The following is a 23,820-nucleotide window of genomic DNA, read 5'->3' on the forward strand; positions in this document are numbered from 1 at the left end:
ATACATATCCTATATTTACGTGCGTTTTTGGTTTTGGAAAAGCTAAAAGAGAGACTGTTTAAGCATTTAAACTATTTCAATAATGAGTACCTTTGCAAACACAGGGACAATTCAAAAGCTTCACAAACTTGCTGTGTGTGTTAGTTCTAATTATTTAGGGGAGGGGTTCAAAGCAATAAGTTAGAGGAGTACCTTGGCGGAGCTGAGAGCGGGGGAGCTGGGGTATGGGGTGCTGGAGGTGGAGTCCAGGTTCTCAGTGGAGGAGAACGTGGCCTGATCGCGTGGGGAGGGCAGGTTGGAGGCGCTGCGGCTGGGGTGTACACCCACCTCTAGATCTGGCATCACAGGGGACACGAAACAATCAACCAGGGAACAAGAACACATTACAATGGTGACTGTGACATAAAAGGATTTGAGATACAGTTGGACTGTGAAACAATAAGACAAGAAATAAAAGTGTAAAGGTTAATGAGTGCTCGAAAAGACAATCCCAAACTTCAGAATGAAAACATGCAAGAATCTGTCATGGCAAACATATTGACAGTTCATTCAAATGTGGGAAGTGCAGAGAAATACCGGGTTAACGCCAGGAGAGAGGTCACGAGACCCAAACAGAAAACATGTCTCCAGGTGAGAGACAGTGAGTTACAGTGGCCTTATCCTCATGCAGACACAGAGAGAATCTACAGTGAAGATTAGAGTCCACTCAGCAGGCCGTCTACCTGTGCTACTGCTCTCTTCCCTATCGTTCTCACTCTTGCCACTGGTTTCGTAACCCAGGTCCTGCAAATCCACCTGCACGCCTTTGTCCTCCTGCTCCAGAGCTGGCAGTGGAGGCAATGTGTCGCGTTAGGAGGAAATTCACAAGTACAGATCATTTTCTCTCTCCTTTATGGTCATGATCCATTTGGATAAACAAAAGGTTTTAACACATCTTGTAAGGCTGTACCGAATGTATATATCAAAAAGTAAGAAAGCATCTCATCGGCATTTTCACAAAAAGTTTGCATTCTGCACATAAAAGGTTTAATGCTAAGATAATGCATTTTGGTTTGTTAAGTTTCCTTTAAAAACCTCTACAGAAGCGTTCAGTACAGCCTTACTTTGAAGAATCTTAAAATCATTACAAATTTGAAATTGCTCATGCACTTTCAAATACTTTAAAGCAACAAGAAATAAAAAAACCAGCATGCTAACCTCTCCTTGCTGTTTCCGGGGAGGTAAGAGCAGTAGCCAGTTTCTCCTTCAGGCTTTTACACGCCTTCTTCTTCTCCCTCAGCGCCTTATGCAGAGTCTCCAGCTGCACTTGAACACTGGGTGGTAAACTGCCGGCGTCCGGCAGCGCCCTGAGGACGTCACCGTCCTCTTTACGGCTTCTCTCTGACTTTAGGGAGGCCTGGAGTTCAGAGATCCTCTGACCGTGATCACTGAACACCTCGTAGAGGCGGCAGATGTTGTTATGCAGCTCTGGGTGGAGCTGTCCCTTTTTTCGAGGTGACTGATTGACACTGAGCTGATCCAGTTCCCCCAGCTCCTTCCTCTCTCGCAGGGCTCTCTGAAGTGTGTCTAAATGAATCTGCACTTCAGGGCTGCTCTGGGATGATCTAGCAGAGGCCAAGAAGCTGCTGTTTGCACAGTGTGCTGCCAGAGAGGCAACAGCAGACTCTGCTGCACTCAGGCAGCTCCTCAGGACTTTGGTCGTCTCCTGATTCAAACTAACATCTGAACTACCCATTTCAAATGGATGACCCCTGGTCTGCTTCTCGTAAAGTGACTCTGCTGCTGTCTGCTGCCTTGCACACCTAGCATCCTGCTCGTTGTTGTGTCTATGCTGAGCTCTCAGCTGGTCCTGCAGCTCTGCGTTGAGCCTATGCTGCTGCCGCAGGGCCTCCTGCACAGAGTCCTGCATAGACCCCTCTGTGCCTCCAGGAACACCTCTCAGGCTCGGCCTATTTGAGGATGTGTTCCCCTGCTGCAAGGCCGTCTCTATCTTCAAACATAAAGCGCTGATTTCTGGAATCTTTTCTTGTCCATCAGCTGAGCTGAAGGCTCTCTCCGCCACGTTCAGAAGCTCTATGAGCTGCTTGTTGAGCTCCTCCTTCTCCTGCAGGGCTCTGTGCAGCTCCACGCACCTGCTGTAGAGGGCAGAATCGGAACTTGCAGGACTGGTGAGCGACCCAAATCCTCCCTGGCTGTCCAGACTGCAGGCGGTCAGGTAGGAGATGGTGGATTCTGCAGCCTGTAAGGCCTCCACGTACTGGCGATTAAGTCTGTCCTTTTCCTGGATCTGAGCGTGGAGCTCCTCCCAATCCGCTAGCTGCTCACTTAGCTTGTTGATCAGCATCTCTTTCTCTTGACACTCCTGGTTTAGAAGCTCCAGCTGAGAGAAAAGAGCAGAGTCAGCCTGGCAATGATCCGGTGTCGCTCCTGTTTCAGAGCCTTTGTCTGATCCCACTGGACTGCCGGTATGATGTTTGTATCTGAGCGTGGAAGACGGGGAAGTGCTGTGCTGGGGTGACAGGGGGGCAGATTCTGCATGCAGTTGCTGATCAAAGGCATATCCACCATCCAACTGAAGGTGCTCAAGTGAGTGAGTGTTAGGCTGGTCAGAGCTCACAGGCTGCATGCTGCTGGCCTCCACCCTCAGCCTCACGGGGACCGGCAGGCGAGACTTCACACCTTCCTGCGATTGAAACAAATGGAACAGATATTAAAAGTTTCAAAAGGGATTGCAGGTACTTAATCTGTGTACTTAAACAGCATGCCCCCCAGTTTGGAGGATGCTATCTATGCTCTCTTCAAAGCCACTTCACTTCATTGACAAACAATAAAATACCTTGCCGAAAAAGGGAGTTGCTGCTCTACCGCTGCATGGATAGGTTAGCTATTTTGTCACTTTTGTGTTTTAAAGGGCTAACTTTCGATCCAACAAAGTCACACCATTAGACAAATACAGAATCGAGGCAGCAGTAGAAACGTGTGTGTTCTGCAGGATTAAATCATTGTGTTTCTCACTGGTTTCAATATTCTAAATATAGCATATACACGATATTGATTGTTTTATGTGGTAAATTCAGTATGCCGCTGCCTCCGTCCACAGAAAGACATTGCTTAGTTCCCATGCTGGCTGAGACAGCTTTTTTTCAGAAAGAAGCATGCCTATCTCCTGTAGGCAGGTATCTCCTATCTCCTGTAGGCAGGTATCTCCTATCTCCTGTAGGTAGGTATCTCCTACCTCCTGTAGGCAGGTATCTCCTATCTCCTGTAGGCAGGTATCTCCTATCTCCTGTAGGTAGGTATCTCCTACCTCCTGTAGGCAGGTATCTCCTATCTCCTGTAGGTAGGTATCTCCTATATCCTGTAGGCAGGTATCTCCTATCTCCTGTAGGCAGGTATCTCCTATCTCCTGTAGGCAGGTATCTCCTATCTCCTGTAGGCAGGTATCTCCTATCTCCTGTAGGTAGGTATCTCCTATATCCTGTAGGCAGGTATCTCCTACCTCCTGTAGGCAGGTATCTCCTACCTCCTGTAGGCAGGTATCTCCTATCTCCTGTAGGCAGGTATCTCCTATTTCCTGTAGGCAGGTATCTCCTATCTCCTGTAGGTAGGTATCTCCTATCTCCTGTAGGCAGGTATCTCCTATTTCCTGTAGGCAGGTATCTCCTATCTCCTGTAGGTAGGTATCTCCTATCTCCTGTAGGCAGGTATCTCCTATCTCCTGTAGGTAGGTATCTCCTATCTCCTATCTCCTGTAGGCAGGTATCTCCTATCTCCTGTAGGCAGGTATCTCCTATCTCCTGTAGGCAGGTATCTCCTATCTCCTGTAGGCAGGTATCTCCTATCTCCTGTAGGTAGGTATCTCCTATCTCCTGTAGGCAGGTATCTCCTATCTCCTGTAGGCAGGTATCTCCTATCTCCTGTAGGCAGGTATCTCCTATCTCCTGTAGGACTATGGGTATACCTGATCAAACCTAGACTTGATTCTTTAGACTTAATGAAGAACGTACCCCATGGCGTGCAACATGCTGCTTTGCACTGCTGCTGTGTGATGTCGGGCCTTTAGCTGGTGAACGCTCCATGCCATCACTGCTGCTGACAGTCGGCTCAGGGGTTAGAGGGGTCTTCCTATACGACATCTCCTTAGACTTTGTCCCTCCTTCCTCCTTTGACAGATTGATGACCTTAGGGCGACCTTTTGACTCGGCAAGCAGTTTCTCCAGACTCCTTCTCAATTCAGCCTGTCCGTCACTGCTGTTCCCCGAGGCGTCGGTGCTTGCTTTCTCCTTACTCTCAGTAGATAGTTGTTCCTTAAGGAGGCCCCGCAGCTCCGTATTTTCTGATCGAAGTCTGAGCAGCTCCTCTCTGCATTGACGGAGATTCGATTAGTTTACTCATCAAGATACAGACTATTAAGAGTGAAAATAAGGAGCAGGATCTGAACACTGCTCAAAGGAAAGACCCACCTGAGGTGTGAGACTGACGCAGCCCCACAATTAGTCAGCAAGGATCCAAGTGCCGTGACATCGGTGTTACTCTGCCTGGAGTGTCTCTCTTCAGTGTCCAAAGTGGAGATGCCAGAGTGAGCATGCTCTCTACTCTGGCCAAGGCCACTGTCGAGACTAAAATCTCCCAACAGCTTTCCAGACAACATCTAAAAACAGACAGTTAAGAAATATTGGTTACACAAAACACAGGGAATTCACCATATTATTAACATTAACTTATGTCTCAAAAGCTTATTAAAATCTAATAAATAGTCATGTATTTCATACCTGTCCTACTTTGATGTCTGTCTGACTCTGTTTATCCTGAGCGGAGAGATGCGTCCTGTTACTGTGAGCCACAGGCTGCATCTCGTGCGTCTTCTCAGGCTGCTACAGTAATGGGATGGGAGGCGAGTATGACACATGGCTCGGTAAAAGAAAACTTAATAATGAGGGAACAGAATCCATAAAACACTGCACAGCAACAGCAGAATGGTATGACGTGTCTAATGTGGAATGGCGAAGAGAGAGCATTTCATGGGACACAGAAAAAAAACAGGGAGTGATTAGGAGGGGTGAAGGAGAAAAAGAGGATCTTCTACTTCAGAGTAAAGAGACATTAGTAACAGGCTAAAGACGGAGCAAAGATGGAGGATCAAAGGTTAGAAAGGACCTAATACAGGGAGAGATGTCCCGATCACGTGATTGGGGATCGGAGCCGATCACGTGATTTTCAAAAGATCGGAATCGGGAGAAAAAAAATCGAGGATCGGGAATCTTTTTTTTTTTTATAAAATCTTTTTGTTATTTTATTTAATGTTACAAAACAAAAATGACCATGTTCACGTCTTAAAGTCATCCTGAGGACTTAGTTTTGGTTTAAAATGACACAACATCATGTATGTGTTGCTTGTTTTCAGACCTGGTTGCTTATTTCTCTGAAATCTGGCAACAGAGTGGGCGCAGTGTCTAATAGTAGCAGCAAGCTAACGAGAGGCTACGTTCAGCTGGTGACTCGGGAGTCGGGACAGAGAACATGTCAGGAGTTTGGAAGTATTATAAAATTGAAAGCGAAGGCAGTGTAACAGCCAGATGCAATGTTTGCAAGGCGGAGGTTCTGCGTGGTGGAAAGAACAGAGCTACGTTCAACACGACCAATCTAATACGCCACCTGAGAAACAAACACCAACACGGCGAGTACACAGCGGCCACTCAGGTAACGGCACTGAAACAACCGACACTTTCAGAGACTTTTAAAAGGAAAGAGAAACTGAACAGTGAAAAGGCCAACACAATAACAGCCAAGATAGCTGAATTCATCGCGTTGGATGACCAGCCGTTATCTGCTACCTTTTTCTCTCTCAATGCATAAAGATCGGATCGGGAAAAATCGGTATCGGCAGATTGTCAAAATCAAATGATCGGAATCGGATCGGGAGCAAAAAAAGGTGATCGGGACATCCCTAAATACAGGTGATGTTAGACAATGACTCCAGACATGATCCAGAGTATTTGTGGACATACTTTGCTGATCAATTAGAGAAAGGTGCCCTTTATTGTATGTTTAAGAAAATAAACTTTGACGAATCAACTTCCAAGTACAACTTTCTCCATGTGTGGACTCTAACCTGTTTTAATGGGCTGCTGCTGCTGCTGCTGCTGCTGCTGGCCACGTCTTTGTCTTCCTTGGCGTAAGCGTCTGGGCCCGACTTCTCCAACAGTGACAGTCGGTTCTGCAGCTCATTGTTTAAAGCCTGAAGGCTGCTGCTGGACTCCTGCAGCTCCGCCACCTTGGGCCCAACAGACTCATGTGAATCCTTTTGCATGATTGTTTCACTGCGTTACGCATTTTGGTGACATTTCTTTGATAACTTTTCAAATCTACTGTTGTGTTTAGTAGAGAGACACAATGCCTTTGTCTAAACATGCACTAGGTTTAAAAGGTATATCACCTTCTGCTTGAGCTCTTGTGCGGAGAGCTGAGACAAGCTGTCCTCATGCCCCTCTCCCACACAGATACTCATGTAGGAAGTCTGATCTCCAATGAAACTCAACGTTTCCCCTGAAACAATGAGAGTCACATTTAAAACCTCCCATCAGCAAAACTCTGAACTGACAGAATAAAGATGGTTCTTCTTCTCTTACCACCGACCCCTCCTCCACGGCTCTGAATGGCTCCTAGGCGGGCCTGCAGAGAGGCATTCCAGCGCTGAGCGTCTTCAAGCTGATGTCTCATGCTCTCCAGCTCTTTAGGATCAACCAGGTCCACACCTGAACACATACACAGAGAGGTCACACACATGCACACACACAAACTCTGGTGTGACAACAAAGTGCATTTCTGCATAGGACGGTGACGGACAGTTTCTTCTGAAACACCAAATGACAATGATACAGATGCTGCATCGTTAATAGTTAAGGCTATAAAAACCTTGTGTTAAAGTTAAACAATATACTAGAAACTATAAATATACCGAGGCACAGGATGATTCGCAGCTCTAGAGAAAAATGTGTAGATGTTTAAAATTCATAGTTTATGGTATCTGTGCAAAATATAACAAGTCATTTGTTTATTACAAAGTCGAAGGAATATGCATGTGATGCATATCGGCTTGCTTGTTCAGATATTTGAAGTTGATACGGTAAGCTGGTGGACACTAACACAAAGCTGGAGTGTGTTGAGAACAGTGTGGGATCTGTAGCCACATAATAACACAAACAGATATAGACATGTATAAATATAACCACTGCGTGTGTGGCTACATGAAGCATGCCAACACTGTATGTACTCCACATTAAAATGATTATATAACCAAAACAAGAAATGTGGAAAAGTACCCGGTGGTCATTTCTGCAGCTACAGTCATCGTGCAGTCAGTGTGAGTGTGAGCCACGGGCCTGTCACTTACAGCTGACCTACTTACACACCTGGCACTTTTCAGACTGGGGGGGCGGGGTGAACATGGACCCATACACTCACATAGGAGGACACGCACATGCATGTGGAAGAACAAGTCAATTGGCTCAGTGACACTTTTAATCAGTCTCGAGGCGGCATCTACGTCATGTATTAGGGTCATGCTTTATTATAAAAAGACAGAGAGAGAAGCTTGTGTTTCTTGAGATTAACGTCACAAATTAACAACAAACCCCCGAATGTGAGGGTGTGGAGGTTAGACACCCTCAGTGACGGAAAAAAAGATATTTCTTAAAAGTACCGCTTTAATCTCAGAAATAGCCACGATGTCTTATTCATTTAAAAAGTCCTGAGCTTTTGACATTTGTTCCACCTTAAATAGTCTTAGGTCTCATTCTCGCCTAATAGTGCGCTCTCTGGTGCACCAGACCAGTTTGTTACATGGTTTCACTCTTCAGAAGGTTCGGTTTGCGTTCACACGGCAAAACTCAAACGGACTGTAAACTTTAAACACAAGTGATGTGCACGGAAATGCTGTTCAACCATTGGTCAGACATTAAGGGGGTACAAACGCAAATCCCGGCCATTTCTCCCGGAGCCTCGGCAGGTTATTCTCATGCCGTTGTTAATCTGGAGAGCAACAGAATCTAGCAACGGCGCATACGATTATACAATCAGACAACGTGCGATACAAAACATTAACACATTCAGAGACGTTCTGCAGTCAGGAGGGGTTTCACGGACGGCAGGGGGCTCTGACTTTATGTAGTTTTTAGTTTGATAGTTGTATTTACTTTACACGACACTGTTCAACACTTCATTCTGCTTCACACCCGCGTTCTTGTGACACGTAAATACTGCGCTTGCTATGTTTTGGTGCAGACTGCGTTCACACCAGAACCGCTCCAGAGTTCACTAGCAAGCGCTCCGAGACCACCTCTTTTAGCGGACCAGAGTCCGGTTGTTTCGTTCACTTCAGAGGTCTCGGAGTCGGACTGTGTTCACACCGACCCAAACGAACCGCACCAGTGTTCGATTCAACCGACTATCCAAGGCTGGTGTGAACGCGACCTCAATATGCTGTCCTGTTGGCACTAACCGTCATAAACAACGGTGTGTCATCATACATATGGGATTGTTTGATCAGTTTATATTTCAGGGGAGCTGCTCTTCACTAGTGTACTGGATTCTATAGCGATATGACCTTTAATGCTTAAAGTTGTTATGTGATGACATGCTTATGAGATGAATTCTAACTCATGACAGATGGTCGGATGTGTGGGATTAATAAACAGAGCAGTGTTAGAGCAGTAATGCAATCAGCAGACAAACAACGTTTTAATGGGACAGTGAAGAACAGCAGACAGAATGATGGAAGTGAAAGACAGGGAGATCGGCCAACAGCAGCCTTTATTCATTTTCTTTTTGAAATAAAGGACAGACAAACTGAAAGACAGTGAGGATGCATTACATTGAAAGAGTGACAGAGAGGACAGGTAGTAACTGTTGAAACACATGCAGATGAGGAGGTGATGATGTGAAGAACAGTAAACATGCAGAGGAAGGACCAGGTGAGCATGCTGAACGAGATGCCGGACGGAGAAGAGGGGGTGAGCTTGTCAGCAGGGGATATTATTAGAGTAAACACAGGAGATAAAGAAGACAGGTGTTGTGTTGCTTTCCTTAAGACCTTTAGTTAGGGTTGGCTATCGTTTGGACTTCAACAATTACGCTTCTGCTTTGGTTCTTCATTTCGGTTCTTTAAGAGTAACAATAAGTCCCATGCACATTTCACTGAGAGACAAATATATTTCTGAAAACATTTAGTCAAATCTATATCATATTTATAAATCACTTCATACAGTATCATTTGGTAGAGAGAGAGAGAGAGAGAGACAGTGAAGAGAGGAGCAGAGAGAGAAAGAGTGAAGAGAGGAGCAGAGAGAGAGAGACAGTGAGAGAGAGAGAGAGAGTGAAGAGAGGAGCAGAGAGAGAGAGAGAGAAAAGAGGACAGAAGAGAGATAGAGAGAAGAGAGAGGAGCAAGAGATCAGAGAGATAGAGAGAGAGAGAGAGAGAGAGAGAGAGAAGAGATAGAGAGATAGAGAGAGAGAGAGTATAGATTAGAGAAAGAGAGAAATAGAGAGTCAGAGAGAGAGAATAGAGATATTGAGAAGAGAGATCAAAGAGATAAAACACTCAGAGTTAAGATTATCCCTTTATCAGAGATAATGCTCTCTCGAGAGAGAGAGAGAGATGGTACCAGACAGTTGTTATGTGTTCTTATTCGGACCCAGCCTTGGTGCTTCCCAGCCCTGGTACTGGGCTCGCTGCACTTCCCGGTTACCAGTAGAGAAAGCGGAGAGATACAATTCCTAAATGAACCTTTCTAAAGGATACTGATGGAATAAAGTTCTGCATAGAACCGGTTCTCGGTACCCAACCCGACCTACAGTAGAACTCTCCCTGAGCTTTGTGCTTCCCAACTCTTCTAACAATCTGTTCATTTCTTTATGTGCTTCCATTCAGCTCCCCTACTGCACCTTCTCTGAGCGTGGCTCTGTGCGCCTCCCTCTGCAGAGCGTCCCTGAGCGCCTCGTTAGTGGTGATGCCCTCCTCCAGCTGCTGCCTGAGCAGCTGCACTGCTGTCAGCTCCAACTGCAGAGCGTGGAGACGCTGAGCGCTGCACACACAGAGGGGGGAAGTCAGCACGTCAGTTACGCTCCTCAGAACTCTTCTTTGACATGCACCATGATCTCACCTGTCCTGCTCCTTCACAGTCTTCACCAGGCTGGAGTAGAGCTGCTGCTCGGCTCTCAGCGCCTTGTTCAGAGCGTCATGTTGCTGTTGCCAGGCTGTAAGGCTCGGCAGTGCCTTTATGGTGAACGAGAATTAGAAAGCACAAGTCTTAATGTCAGAGAACGATGCGTAACATGTGTTGTTTTCTGGTGTTTTAGTAAAAAAAAGGTTGTTAGTTTACTTCTTGCTGGCTATCTCCTCCAATCATGGTCCTCCCTCTCTGAGGGAGCCCAGGCAGTGACCTCTCCATCTGATCCTGGGTCTGATCAGACCCATTTCCCCCTCTTTGCCCGAGGCGCTGGTGGAGAGCCTGATCACAGACACAATCAGACAGAACATGAGAACTGCAAGTCGAGAGGCTGCTGAGTTCGGTGCTGTGTGAATGGAGGACCCTTACATCAATCATCTCATCCTTGGTCTTCAGAGTTGCAGCCAGGGACTCCACATTAGCAGCCTGACCTGCGTGACGACCCTCCAGCTCAGACAGTGATGACTGTAAATCTGCCAAAGACATCTGAATATGGGGAAATGCATTTGAAGTCAGCACAATGAGACGCCCATTAGCCAGTGTGCAGAATGTGGTAGAAGCTAAATGTTTATAAGTGACTGACCTTCAGTTCATTTTCCCGCTTCAGTGCTTTATTCAGTGCCTCCGTTTTCTGTGCAAGCTCCTTCTTCAGGACGACAACTGTCTTCTTGGAATGCAGAACGTTCTCCATATGATCCCCACTGTTCCTCCTGGACAGCTCAGCTTCAGGGAAAACAAAACAGAAACAAATATAGGACCGAGATGTACTAACTTATAAATATTCATGAGATGATGAGGTTTGAATATCCAAGGCCTCACCTTCCCCGTCAGCCATGTTCTCCTGCATGATTTGGATGGTCTGTCTGAGCTCCAACACGTGTTCCGACTCCTCCTTCTGTCTCAAATCCACCACGAACTGATCCATCTCCTGACCACGCTGTAGAAGCTTCTGCATATTCACAACATATCAAGTTAGCTACTTTGAGACACATTGATACCTTTAGACTTGTCAAGATATGCCACTAAATCATTAGAAGGCAGAATGTAGGAGAGGAGTATTATTTGTGTTGGTGTTGTCCTTTCTGCTCCTTGTTAGGCTTCTAAGTCGAGCACATTTCCAGCTGAGTCACTGTGCTGGATCCCAGAGGAACTCACGTTGATGAGGCTGTCTTTCTCAGCGAGCACGGCTCTGAGCCCTGCAGCGTCGAAATGACCCTCCTGGGCTGCTGTAGAGCTTTGCTTCTCAGCCGTGGCAAGCTTCTGCTGCATGTCAGTGAGCTGCCTCCTCAGCGCCTGGATCTCCTGAGTGCGCTCAGACAGCATGCGGTTGTAGTGCTCTGCAGACTCCTGGAGAAGGGAGACAAACAGATCCAAGGAATGAGAGGAGGTGATGTCTACCCACACTCTGTGGGTAGACCCACCCACACATGGCATATTTTAAAGTTGTACATTAGAACATCTGCAACGAATAGTTTTTTAAGAAATGTCAGAAAGTGCTATTTGAAGCCTCTCATGTGTAAATGTGTGTGTGAATGTTTTGCACTAATAGAAAAAGACATTTAAAGACATTTGCCTTTGACTGAGAGACCGATTATCTTGAAATGGTGGGATGTCTTTGAGAGTAATTATACTCATTGCAGCCCTAGTTTATTGTGTAAAATCTATATTTCAATATGTTCATTATTTTTTTGAATAGATGTGTTGACACTTACTTAATTCTCTAATTTGCTAATTTCTATTACTAATATCCACTTGTGTTATTATCATTGCAACTACATTCCCTTTGCTCTATGCCATCATGACTGGTTGCTCCAAAGATATATTGTGGGTGAAAGCATTCAAGTAGATCTCTTAATGAGCGAGGACCTTGAGCAGCTGGTCCTTGCTCCTGACTGTAGCCAGCAGGCCCTCCACAGCACTCTCATTGTCAGCGACCAGCCTCGCCCTGGCCTCCACAGTCTCAGCCAACATTGCTTCTGTGACCTTTAACCTCTGGCCCATCTGTTCAGCAAGGTCACGAGCATTAGTCTGCGACTGGCTCAGCATGGATTGGGCCATGTCCTGAAAACAAAGGGTTTAAAGAAGAAGCATCTCAGGTACGAGTCAGTCCTCATTCAGAACAGGGACAACAGACATGGTTGCAAGTACAGCAGAGGGAGGGCCAACTAACATCCATGTCCTTTGTCTTGCCCTCCAAAGAAAGCTGCAGCTGAATGATGATGGAGTCCTTCTCTCTCAGCGATCTGTTCAAGTTGTCTTCTCCATCTTGCTTTGCTCTCTGCAGGTTCTTCAGTGTGTTAGCAAGGTGTTGCAGCTCCACATCCTTCTCCTTGACCAGGCTGTCAAAACTCTGTGAGAAGAGAAGTGAGCAGAAAGTGCATTGGAGAAAACCATTGTATTCATGATTGCTGGAAAAAGGCTAATGTATGGTTCATGGCTTCTCACATCGATGGTCTCCTCGTTGTGAGAGAGCAAGTTGGTCAGTCTCTCCAGGTCTCTCTCCTTCTCCCGGAGAGACAGCTGCAGCTGGTGTATCTCATGGTCTTTCTCCTCCATGGCAGCACACTTCTCATCCAGCGCTTGCTGCGAGAGAGACAACAGCACGATGTCAGAATCAAATTATAGTCGCTGTGGTGAGAGGACTAAAGAGGAGGAATGCTCACCTCCAGAGCCTTCTCCTTTTCCTTCAGCCTCTGCCGCAGCTTGGAAAGCACATTGTCGTTTCCTCCTGGGCTTTTACTTTGTTCACAGTCTCTGACCATGTTTATGTACTCCTGAAGAACACCGGGGGAAAGGCCAGCCATTAACACACACAACCATACTGCATCTGTCTGGATATGTTTCATGGAGCTGTGTTACCTGGAGCTGCTGCTCTTTGTCAGCCAGAGAGGATGTGAGCCGCTGGATGGTGACCTCATGGGATTGCACTTTTCTTTGGGTCTGATCCAGCAGCTCCTGGTACTGCTGCTCCAGAGCACTCTCTCTGTCTCCAATGTCACTGCTCAGCTTCTTCAGCTGATTGTTCAGATCCTGGAGGGGATGAGAATACCGTCACACCAACTCTGTCATCTGATGATGGCTGGATCAATAATACCGTTTCTTTGTCTTACATTCAGGGCCTTGTCCCCCTTCTTCTTGTGCTGCTGCAGGTCCTCCAGTTCCAGCTCGAGCTGGTCCTTTGCCTGCTGCAGGTCAGCCAGCTCTTGCTCCTTCCTGTCCAGGCCCCGCTGCAGCTTTTGGGCCTCAAGCACCTTGGCGTGGTGTTCCCCCTGGAGTTGGGCGAGCTCCGTTTGCTTCGTCATTAACAGATTTTGGTGCTCTTCTACTCCCTGAGGGAAATACGCAAAAATCTACCTCTTAGTAATATCATTTGTGAACATAAAAGACACACAGAGCCATTTTATTAGCATAAACATTCAAGTTGGCGCTCTATAAAAGTGCAGGACTCGCCTGGTATTTCTGCAGTTGGGCTTTATGTGCTGCTTCTCTCGCCTTGGCCAGAGCGTCGTCCCTGTCCTCAATCTCATGACACAGCTCTGCAATCTGTGCAGAACAGAAGAAGTCCAATCATGCAGAGTACAGATCAATGAGGGCAATACCACTTGTAATAAGAGTATGGACATTACCTCTTTTTCCTTTTCTTTCAGAACCTGAGTAAACCCCTGGATGGTTTTGTCTCGCTTTAGAGCATTTTTCTTCTCAGAGTTGAGCTCATTCTCCTTCCCCTCCAGCTTCCCTAACAGGACCTGTTGCACAAGAAAAGAGTTTTACCCAAAGACTCCCAGATAATAAAAACATATTAAATGGAGCAAAATGTCAGTGTACCTTGTTCTGATTCTGGGTTTCCTCCAGCGTTTTACTCAGGTCATCGTTGGTGCTTTGTGCCTGGGTGAACCTTTCAGTCAGCAGCTTATTGCAGGACTCCACTCGCCGAGCCTCACTCTGCAGAATCCAGAGACATGGATCAGGTTTACTTTGTGTCTGAGGTTTTACATTCAGGTGGTGGGTGAAACAGGCTACTGCAGGAAAACCCTAACCTATTTACTAACGTTAAGTAAAGATTATTGCACAATATAAATATTATATATTAATTCAAGCACTTTTAATGACCCATGTCTATTAACAAAAGACCTTGGCTTTTTCCCCTTTAAAGTCACACACTTTCGAGGATTGTAAGGACCCCTGGGAACCATGAAACAACTACCTCCATGACTCTGACAGGAGTGTATTTATCATCAAATTCCTCTGTAAGGTCATCCAGAGACTTCCAGTCTGCCGCTCTGTGTCTGCCCTTGGCTCGGGTTCTGAGAGGGCCCGTCTGTACCCTCTTCAGGACGGGGATGTGGCTCCCTGCAGGGGCAGAGAAATGTTGCTTGGAGATGCAGCGCAGAATCTGAATTAGATCAATGATCACAGAAGGCTGACTTGAGGAACTGCGGTGTAGCGCTCTGGCTTGAACCTTTCCTCTGGGGCCATCAGGGACACCCCGTCTGGCAGCAAACACCTTGGACTCTCTGGGTTTCGGTTTGGGGGGAGGGTCTGAAGGGGGGTCTAAGGAAAAGTTGAGGGACTGCAGGGATGTGGATCGATCTTTGACTCCAGGTCTGGGCAGTGTTCCTTTGCGTTGGACGACATCGAGGTACGTGTTCTGCGATTGGTGGAGTGTGACTCGTGGATCGAGGTTCCTTATAGAGCCATGGAGCCCCGTCGCTGATCCCATTCTGTTGCTCTTGAGGTTTGATCTCGCTGGTAACGCCCCTCTACTGACAATTACATCCAGACTCACACACCTTCTCATGCGAGTCTCCATGTGACTACGTCCTCTTTCCCTGAACAGCCGTCCTTCAGAGGCCAGCGGGTACCCTGCCTCATCATCAGGACTGCCCGCCCTTGAGGTCTTCCCGCAGCTGGTGCTCTCCACATCACTCTTACAGGCCTGGTTGTGTTTGGTGTAGATGTGGATAATGCACTGGATCAGGTGCTCTTTCTCCGCCTGCAGCTTCTGGATCTGAGTGCTGTGCTCTTCCTGCAGCTGGCTGACGTTAACATCACATTGTACCACCTTCTCCAGCTGGAACACACATTTCCCACAGAGAAACTCCCCACGGCCGTCACGAGTCAACTCCCAGCCCAGCACATGGGACAAGATGACTTGTAGCTTCCTCTGTGCTGACGTGCTGAAGATCCAGCGACACTGGCTTCCCACCAGACGAACAGCACATATGCGACACGGGTCCTTCATGGCGCTTTAGGTCTTTAGATTCCAGATTCACCCAAGTCCAAAAGCCAGCCCAGTGACCTAATAATCATCAGACCATGCAATAGCCATCTATCATTTCCCCTCACTGCATCAGCAGGAGAAGCAAAGAGGAGAATGGCGGAGTGCAGCGCAGTATAAGCTCTAAGCTGTTGATAATCCCTGCTCCGCCTCTATTCCACTCTCAATCAGATGAAATCCTCTAGGACCGCAGCAGGGTTATGGCCGCTGCCAGACCATCTCTAGTAAACCTGCCCACGGATAGCGGATCAAGTAAAAGGATCTACCTCAGACACGTGCGTCTTCAGGGAAATAAGGACAATGGAAGCAGCAAACCACATCTATCGAGCACAGCCTGCCTGGCATTACATTAAAACAAATCTGCTGTAGGATTAGAAGAGGTGTTTCCTAGCAATCACTTTCCATTACACTCTGGTGAAGCCACTCGAGTCTTACCATACCACAAAAGCATCCGTGGTAGACATGCAGTCCCTAATCTAACAAAAAAATATTTTGCAATATATTGTTTCCCAAGTCTGAGAAACACTGACATGTTACAGCATTTTCCTTTTAATAAATAAGACTGGACATAAATAACTCTCACAGGTCTGCAGACAGCATGGTAATCCAGACTTAACAACGTGACCTGAGACTAGACGCCAGCAAGGAACCATGGTTACGTCAAACAGCCTTCTACTCTGAACATCTACAACACAGTCCCCACACCAATTGCTTGCAATGTTTTGATGATTACTGTGAAATTGCATTTAATTATCTCTAGATGTTCGGAAATTCTTCAGCTAAGTCTAAAGTGAGTGTTTTTGGTTTTGGAGACCTGGCCATGTATAGCAGCAACAAAGGGTTCAACAATAAAAACCAACAGGCACATTTGAGAAACAAAATGTATCAGGCAAAACATTTAGACACAGACAGCCTGGACTAAATATATTTCACTATAACATTAAACATTTATACATTTAGGATCAAGTTTTGTTTTGTAGATTAAGTGTCAAAAAACCTGAAAGCTGTCTTTTGCAATTCAATTCTGAATTTTTGGGAAAACAAATTACAAAACATTAAGACAACAAAGATACTGATTTCTATTTTCACATTTAAAAGTGAAGATAATGAATTGGGAGATTGCCACCAGCAAAAAGGCAGACAAATTCCCTTCATTCTCTTCTGCTTTGCAAATACAAAATATCACCATAATCAGAGATAAACTATTGGATATTTCAAACATTTGAATATTCATCAATCAATCATTAAAAAACGTCACATGAGACCAAATAACAGGGATCCTATTTGATGTCAAGAATACAACCATATAGTTGTTACAGAGAATATACATAACAGAAGTACTTCCTCCAAAACAAGAGATCAAATAGCACCAGTCCTTACTACTCCAAGGCAAATCGTTTTTATTATATAAGCTTCCTTTTAAAAAGGCCCAACATTCTCACTGCCACTTTTGTGAAGCAAAGTACAAAATTAAAAGCAGCACCAGGGGGCACGCAGGGAAAGAAAGTCATACAAAAGGCCAAGGTCCACTTCCTGTGGTTCACCAGAACAACATGGGACAACCCTCTGAAGCTGGCAGTGCCTGGACATAACAAGCAGAGCCTGTGTCCAGCTGTTCTCAGTGAGCGTTTGACTGGGACTGCTTTCACATCAGTGAACAGTTGCATGAGTTAGCTTTTGGTTGGAGGCAAACTGTTGCTGGAAATAGAATGGAAATCTCCACAACACCCACCTGAGAGTCCGGAGTTGTTTTGTCCTTGTCCCTGTGTAGCATGTCCCTCAGTGCCTGGGAACAGACAGTCAAAGGTCACTCTAATGCCTATTGCAATAGGCCTGAAACTGAGGGAATAGTGGCAATACATCCATTTTCTCTGAATATCCTGTGAATACTCTTAAAACATGGCAATAAACGACGACAGCTGTACAGAATGTCATTTTTCTTTTTAAATGAAAGAATCTATTTATGTTTTGAAACGATACCTTAAATGTCTTTCATCATGTTTTATGATCATTATGGGATTAGTTTTGTATCATAAAGATAAAGCAACACTTTCTCAGAATAAAGCAAAACTATGAGTTTAAAAGAAAAAAAACTGAGTCAAGCAAAATAAAATATATTTAAAAAATAAAACTATAAGTTGCAAACAAATCGTTTGTGTAATCATGTAACTATAAGTCTTTTTTCTTTGTTTTAACATAGGTTTTTGTTTGGAGTTCTTGTTTCATCTTTCTCAATGATCAGACTTTTGCTCTCGCTGCAGCTCTCTTTTGCACTCCCTGATTTTTTGTTTGAGATTCTGACACAAACCTCCCAGGTGGGCGGGACTTTCAGGGGTGCGTCCCGATTGGCTACGTTTTTGAGTGACAGCGCAGTCCTCCAACGATTGTACAGTGCAGGAAGCGGCGGGGTAGCTGAGCGTGGATAGTACACCCCCAGAAGAACCAGCATTTCAATTATTCTTTCACACACACATGCGGGTATTGGGCCGAGGGCGACACCGTACTTCCGGTATCCGCCATTTCACGCGAGGTGCAAGCAGAATATCATAGTCTATTGCCTTAATCAATATCTAGTCAACTCTAAAATACCACATATATGCATTGGCATGATAATATTATTGTGACAAGTGGGGTATTCACCTGGTGTTTCCAGAAATTAGACGTAGATGCAGCCAAAATCGACGAAGGCCACTTTCGAGGGTCGTTTTTCCATACATCTGGAGGCAGTCTGTAAGGGCAACCCGACAACCCACACAGCTCTAGTTCACGCTGGTAACGACATGCAGCGATGTCTTCGGTCGTTAATTCAGAAAAAAAACTTAGTGCGCTCTGCCTGGCTACGTTAGCTAGCTGTTTATATTCGCACCTCCAGGATATTTGCACCTCCAGGAAAATGGCGTATTTATATATATATATATATATATATATGGCGCGCGTTGCATTGTGGGTAGCTCGTGACGTCACTGTGTGTGAAAGAAGTATAATACTACAAGTGAAAATATATGCAAGTATTGATCATTTGTGTTGTTTGTGCTGTACTATACGGTCTGTTTCTTTATTGTTTAAGTGAGAAGTAAAGCTGTGCTATGAAAGTTAGCTTGTGCTACCTTTAGATCCATAACAATGCTAGCTAAGTAGCCTAACAGTTAGCTACATAGCTAGCAGTGAGTGAGCGTTCAGACACCGGCGCACACACTCAAACGGACTCGTGTGCCTGACTCTACCAACAGGCCTTCATGATTCTGTTTAGATATGAAAGTATAAGCCATGATAGCTTATTTTATTAACATGCTAATTTGATATGAAAATCAATGGAGGCTGAGTTAACTTTGTAGGAACACCTACCGTCCATGAGCTGTGTTTTATTTGTTAACTTCATATTTTTCATTTCCTAAAACATTTATGTTCCTCTCATATTAACAGTGTGGAGAGACAGCGTGGCGTCCAGAGTCTTATCCCGCTCCCCACTTCCTCTGAGGGGACAGCACGGAGGGGGGGCATGAAGAAAGACCTGCACCAGCTTCATCCACGCTGGCGTTGCTGTTATCACTGGCTCAGTGTCATTTCATTTGACCAAATGTCTTTACATATACATTTAATAGATTTTATTATTATCCACCTTTTTGTTTTATGTCCTTTTATTTAAAACATTCTTTGAGACTTCATCTTCTGGTTCAAATTTCAATAAATGTAATTTGTATAATCACTCTTTTGTCTTTATTCTACATGGAAATGTTAGAGATTCCATTCAAATCTGTTGATTATTCAGATCTTCCTCAGGAACAGTATGTAGAGTTTTTAATGCTAAATGTATATCATGTTCTCACAGGATAAAGAACGAGACAACACCGTTTGTATCCATTGTGTGTGAATGCTTCAGCTCTTCAGACCCACATAGTGAGATGTGAGCATGCTCCTAATTGTGTTGGAATGCAGCCTAGGTCTGGTCTGTTTATAAAGCAAATCTGCCACTTTTATATTGTAGAATCTGTTAAATTAAAGCAGTCTTTAATTGTTTGTCCTAAACATAGCCATGTCTGCTTTTGAAATGTAACATGTCTTTGAAAGATAATAGTATACAGTTTATATTGTGCATCACCTTTAGCTTGAAAATACATTTTACATTTTAATCTATAAAATAAAGAGACACACTTTATCAATCCCAAATTGGGAAATTATTTAACAGCAGCAGTGTGTTCAGGTATTAAAATATTTAAAGTTGGAATAAAGTATGAACTACACATCACAAGTCTAATGCACAGCAATCCATAAGATGAGTCCGATATGTTCATGAAGACTCCTCAGGAGACACCGACACTAACGTGGCCGAGTGGACTCCGGAGTTTGCTGCGTGAGTTGCACTGTATGATCTGTGGTGTAGTGAGCTGTCACTCAAAAACTGAGTAGCCAATGGGGACACACCCCTGAAAGTCCCGCCCACCTGGGACGTTTGTGTCAAAATCTCAAACAAAAAATGAGAGAGCGCAAACGAGAAGAGCTGCAGCGAGAGCAAAAGTCTGATCATTGAGAAAGAAGAAACAAGAACTGCAAACAAAAACCTATGTTAAAACAAAGAAAAAATACTTATAGTTACATGATTACACAAATTATTTGTTTGCAACTTATAGTTTTTTATTTTTGAAATTTATTTTATTTTGCTTGACTTCGTTTTTTCCCTCTTTTAAACTCATAGTTTTGCTTTATTCTGAGAAAGTGTTGCTTTATCTTTATGATACAAAACTAATCCCATTAATAAAAAGATCAAATATCCACGAATGAAACAAGTCAGTGTTTTTTCTTTAGGGAATATAACCCTTCAATTTCATCAACATAAATAAATAAAACAAAGATGTCCTGATGGTTAATAATAGCATTTGTTCTGAAATGATTTAGGGTTATTTAATACTACAGTAGTAGGAAAAAAGCTGTCCATCATTAAAATGTTGATTTAAAATTTGAATGTCAACGTTATAAATGAAGCTTCTTAATATTTGGTAAGCGCTACAAATGACTTAAAACGTTGTGTAACTCTCAGACAAAACCAAACCCAGCAAACGGTTGTGAGAATGAAAGCTCCAAAAGGGCATATCTTTAACAACATATAAAAGGCATACCTCAAGTTCCTGATCTTTCTCGGCTATGAGATCAGAAAGATGTTTGAAACTGTCCGCTGACGGTTGATCTGTCTCTTGGTCTGTACTTTTCTTCTGATGGATCGCAGCTTCCTGGTTCTTTAAAGTAATCTTGAGCTGCTCAATGACACTGAAATGAGAAGGGAAAACATTTAGACGGATAAAACATTACAACAATTAAAACATATTCATGTGTTTGCTTTTCTATTGTGTTCCGACCTGTCTTTTTCCTGCAGAGCCTGCTGCAGGTCTTGTGCTTGGCTAGTCCCGGGGGGGAAGGTGCTGAGGGGACCCAGGGCTTGGAGCTGCTTTTCCATGTTAATATTCTTCAGCTTCTCCTGCTCAGCGATGGCTGCCATCTTGTCAACCTCTTCCTCAGACGTTTTCAGACACTGAAATGAAGGAAGAAGTGAGACAACAGCCCCCTCAACTACCTTGGGGTTGAAAGAGAAATGTGTTGCTCTCAGTAACTCGTTAAGACCAACCTGCTCCAAGTCAGCTATCCTTTTGTTGAATGCATCTCTAAGTGCACCCATCTCTCTCCGAGCGTGCTCTTTCACACGCTGGGGTTCTCCGGACTCTCGACCAGCAAGACTCTCCAACGCTTTCCTGATAAACATGGATGGGGCAGATTAGTTATCGCTCATATAAACAATTGTATTACTTGGCTTCATGACATCTTCCAGCCAACTCATTTCTTTTTTTTAACTGAATTACTCAAACATATGTAGCTGAAACTGAAGGATACTCACGATGCAGACACGAGGAGTTCATGTTTCTCTGCCAGGTCTCGCTTCATAGACTCCAGCTCCACCTTAAGCTCAATGTTCTATAAAACACACAACATTTGGTCGATTACAGCACAACACACGTCCGGCAGTGGCTCAGGCAGTAGGGGCTTGGCCTGGGAGCTGTAGGGTCGCCGGTTCAAGTCCCCGACCAGACCTAAATATGGAGTGTGGACTGCTACTTGGAGAGGTCCCAGTTCACCTCCTGCCCTGCCCTGGTGCCCTACCGGACCCCCCCCCCCCCCCCCCCCCCCCCCCCACCCCCCCTCGCTCGCTGTACAATAGCTGCCCACTGCTCCTATTTCACTGTGTGCTCTGCATGTGTGACCATTAAAGAGGGTTTTCTAATTTGCACATCTGGTTCACGATGGGGAAATCCTTTAAGAGGTTACTTCTGACAGCTGCATTGTTGACTTTTCCATATAAATTAATCTCTCCTTTTATCTTAGGGTGGGTACTTGAAGAAAACATTCTTATCGGACACCTCACCTCTCAAAATGAGAAATAGAAGAAGATAAATAAAACAACAAGCAGATTTCAACGGGCTTACATCTCACTCAAACAAACAATACAAAGGCAAGACAGCTGTTCTAAGATTAGAAATGGTGATTTTGGTTTAAACAAATCCAGTTGTTGTTTTGGTGAAGACGTGATCCACTTAGTCCCTGAGGGAAACACAGATGCACATGAAACATTGTGACACAGAGACTTTTACAAAGTGAAATAAATACCGTTTTGAAAATGTCCTCAGTGGAGTCGTCACATTTCTGCTGCATGCGCTCCTCCATGAAGTAAATGCGCAGCTTCAGGTTAAAGTTCTCTTTCTTCAGAGCTGTGATTTGCTGCAGATGGTTGACAAAAAAAAACTTTAATGAACAGGAAAATGATTGATCAACAAATAAAAATGTATGTTGCCCTTTATCCCATCCTAATATAACAACCTATACCTTTCATTTACATGATGATAGTATTTAATTATACATTCTGTCCATCTAATCTATCTAATATGTATCTACTGTCCCCGCTGTGGGGCTAAACAAGGATGTCTGATTCTGATATGTAGCTCTGTCTTACTTGCACCATCATGTCTATTGCACTATTTTATGTATTTTTTAAGTTAAGTATATTGTATGTTGCATTGTTGGGGAAGCCTGGGACTTGATCTGCATTGCCAAACACTACAGCGTAGCTATTGTGCAAAAAGTCATTTTGGTCAAAATAATGTCTTTGTTTGAAAAGCCTGACAACACGTTCACATGGTAGAAAAGGGTCATGTGCTGGTTCACGTTCAAATGAAGCGATGCCTTCATTCTTGTGTGTGTGTTTCAGTGTGAATGTGTGTGAAGTGGACTGTGCATCATTGTGCTGGAGGCTGGGAACAGCATGCATCTGGTGATGGGGGTTGGGTAGACTGTCAGAGGGAGGAGTCTGGACCCCTCTTTGAAACCTCTAATCATGAAGCCCGCCCGGCAGCACGAGCCAAACCATCTCAGCATGCATTCCTCTCAAATGCCGAAATATAGACTTTCACTCATCACACACACACACACACACACACACCACACACACACATCACACACACACACACACACACACAACACACACACACACACACACACACACACACACACACACACACACACACACACACACACCACACACACACACACACACACACACACACACACACACACACACACACACACACACACACACACACACCACACACAACACACACACACACACACACACACACACACACACACACACACAGGTGGCTGGGTTTGAGTCAGAGAGGATCAGGGGGGTATACTGCGAAGCAGGATTTTCGCTTAGCGGCTAAATTCAGGGAAAACTCCGGCTTTCCGGTCATCCGAAGCTGGTTCTCTTTTTAGCAAGCTAGATCTCCATGGTAATATATGCTAAGCAGCTAACCTGGTCGGGACCAGGTTAGGTTGCAGGCTAAGAGCTCAACTCAGTGAAAGCACCGCCTGCTGACCAATCAGAGCTCAGTGTGCGGAGTTTAAAGCGATCAAGTCATATCACAGGAGAAAGGAAATACAGAAAAAACTGCCGTCGCAGGAAGACGGCCGGCAAAAATCACCGACTGTGTGAACGTGAACATGAATAGAATATCACCTCCATCTTCAGAGCAATCTGACTATTATAACATTAGCGTTAAGAAAGCTTACTTAAATATCGGCCACAACATCAGTAACCGGATCAGAGTACATTAAGTACAGTCCGCGGCATATCACTTCATAATGTATCATATATCTCCTGATCTGAGTCAGCTGAGCCGTATCTGGCCGTGCAACACTCACAGTGTCACATACTGTATGCAGAAGTATTATTTTAAGCAACACATAAGTTGACGAAACACTCGAGACAAATGT

General features: G+C 44.7%; 1 protein-coding gene across 4 annotated transcripts in view; it reads right to left on the reverse strand.

The window, feature by feature from the left end:
- cdk5rap2 (CDK5 regulatory subunit associated protein 2) overlaps nucleotides 1–23,820 on the reverse strand; it is a 46,456-nt gene that overhangs the window by 17,570 nt on the left and 5,066 nt on the right. For 3 of the 4 annotated variants that reach the window (XM_071205064.1, XM_071205065.1, XM_071205067.1), the window contains exons 4-34: nucleotides 22,156–22,266; nucleotides 21,389–21,465; nucleotides 21,122–21,245; nucleotides 20,856–21,028; nucleotides 20,619–20,766; nucleotides 17,237–17,290; nucleotides 14,052–14,168; nucleotides 13,853–13,972; nucleotides 13,677–13,769; nucleotides 13,337–13,555; nucleotides 13,086–13,256; nucleotides 12,890–13,000; nucleotides 12,672–12,809; nucleotides 12,397–12,576; nucleotides 12,093–12,287; nucleotides 11,382–11,573; nucleotides 11,046–11,175; nucleotides 10,810–10,949; nucleotides 10,596–10,712; nucleotides 10,380–10,508; nucleotides 10,161–10,273; nucleotides 9,943–10,082; nucleotides 6,630–6,755; nucleotides 6,437–6,546; nucleotides 6,113–6,274; nucleotides 4,773–4,874; nucleotides 4,464–4,651; nucleotides 4,008–4,362; nucleotides 1,198–2,683; nucleotides 723–824; nucleotides 193–335 (exon numbers count right to left, since the gene is read on the reverse strand). In XM_071205064.1, coding sequence (XP_071061165.1) covers nucleotides 193–335; nucleotides 723–824; nucleotides 1,198–2,683; nucleotides 4,008–4,362; nucleotides 4,464–4,651; nucleotides 4,773–4,874; nucleotides 6,113–6,274; nucleotides 6,437–6,546; nucleotides 6,630–6,755; nucleotides 9,943–10,082; nucleotides 10,161–10,273; nucleotides 10,380–10,508; nucleotides 10,596–10,712; nucleotides 10,810–10,949; nucleotides 11,046–11,175; nucleotides 11,382–11,573; nucleotides 12,093–12,287; nucleotides 12,397–12,576; nucleotides 12,672–12,809; nucleotides 12,890–13,000; nucleotides 13,086–13,256; nucleotides 13,337–13,555; nucleotides 13,677–13,769; nucleotides 13,853–13,972; nucleotides 14,052–14,168; nucleotides 17,237–17,290; nucleotides 20,619–20,766; nucleotides 20,856–21,028; nucleotides 21,122–21,245; nucleotides 21,389–21,465; nucleotides 22,156–22,266 — 5,766 coding nt within the window. The remainder of the gene's footprint in view (nucleotides 1–192; nucleotides 336–722; nucleotides 825–1,197; nucleotides 2,684–4,007; nucleotides 4,363–4,463; nucleotides 4,652–4,772; nucleotides 4,875–6,112; nucleotides 6,275–6,436; nucleotides 6,547–6,629; nucleotides 6,756–9,942; nucleotides 10,083–10,160; nucleotides 10,274–10,379; nucleotides 10,509–10,595; nucleotides 10,713–10,809; nucleotides 10,950–11,045; nucleotides 11,176–11,381; nucleotides 11,574–12,092; nucleotides 12,288–12,396; nucleotides 12,577–12,671; nucleotides 12,810–12,889; nucleotides 13,001–13,085; nucleotides 13,257–13,336; nucleotides 13,556–13,676; nucleotides 13,770–13,852; nucleotides 13,973–14,051; nucleotides 14,169–17,236; nucleotides 17,291–20,618; nucleotides 20,767–20,855; nucleotides 21,029–21,121; nucleotides 21,246–21,388; nucleotides 21,466–22,155; nucleotides 22,267–23,820) is intronic. The other variant, XM_071205066.1, reaches the window with a different exon arrangement.

This window comes from Pseudochaenichthys georgianus, chromosome 12, assembly GCF_902827115.2.
Source record: "Pseudochaenichthys georgianus chromosome 12, fPseGeo1.2, whole genome shotgun sequence".
In the NCBI taxonomy this organism is placed as follows: Eukaryota; Metazoa; Chordata; class Actinopteri; order Perciformes; family Channichthyidae; genus Pseudochaenichthys; species Pseudochaenichthys georgianus.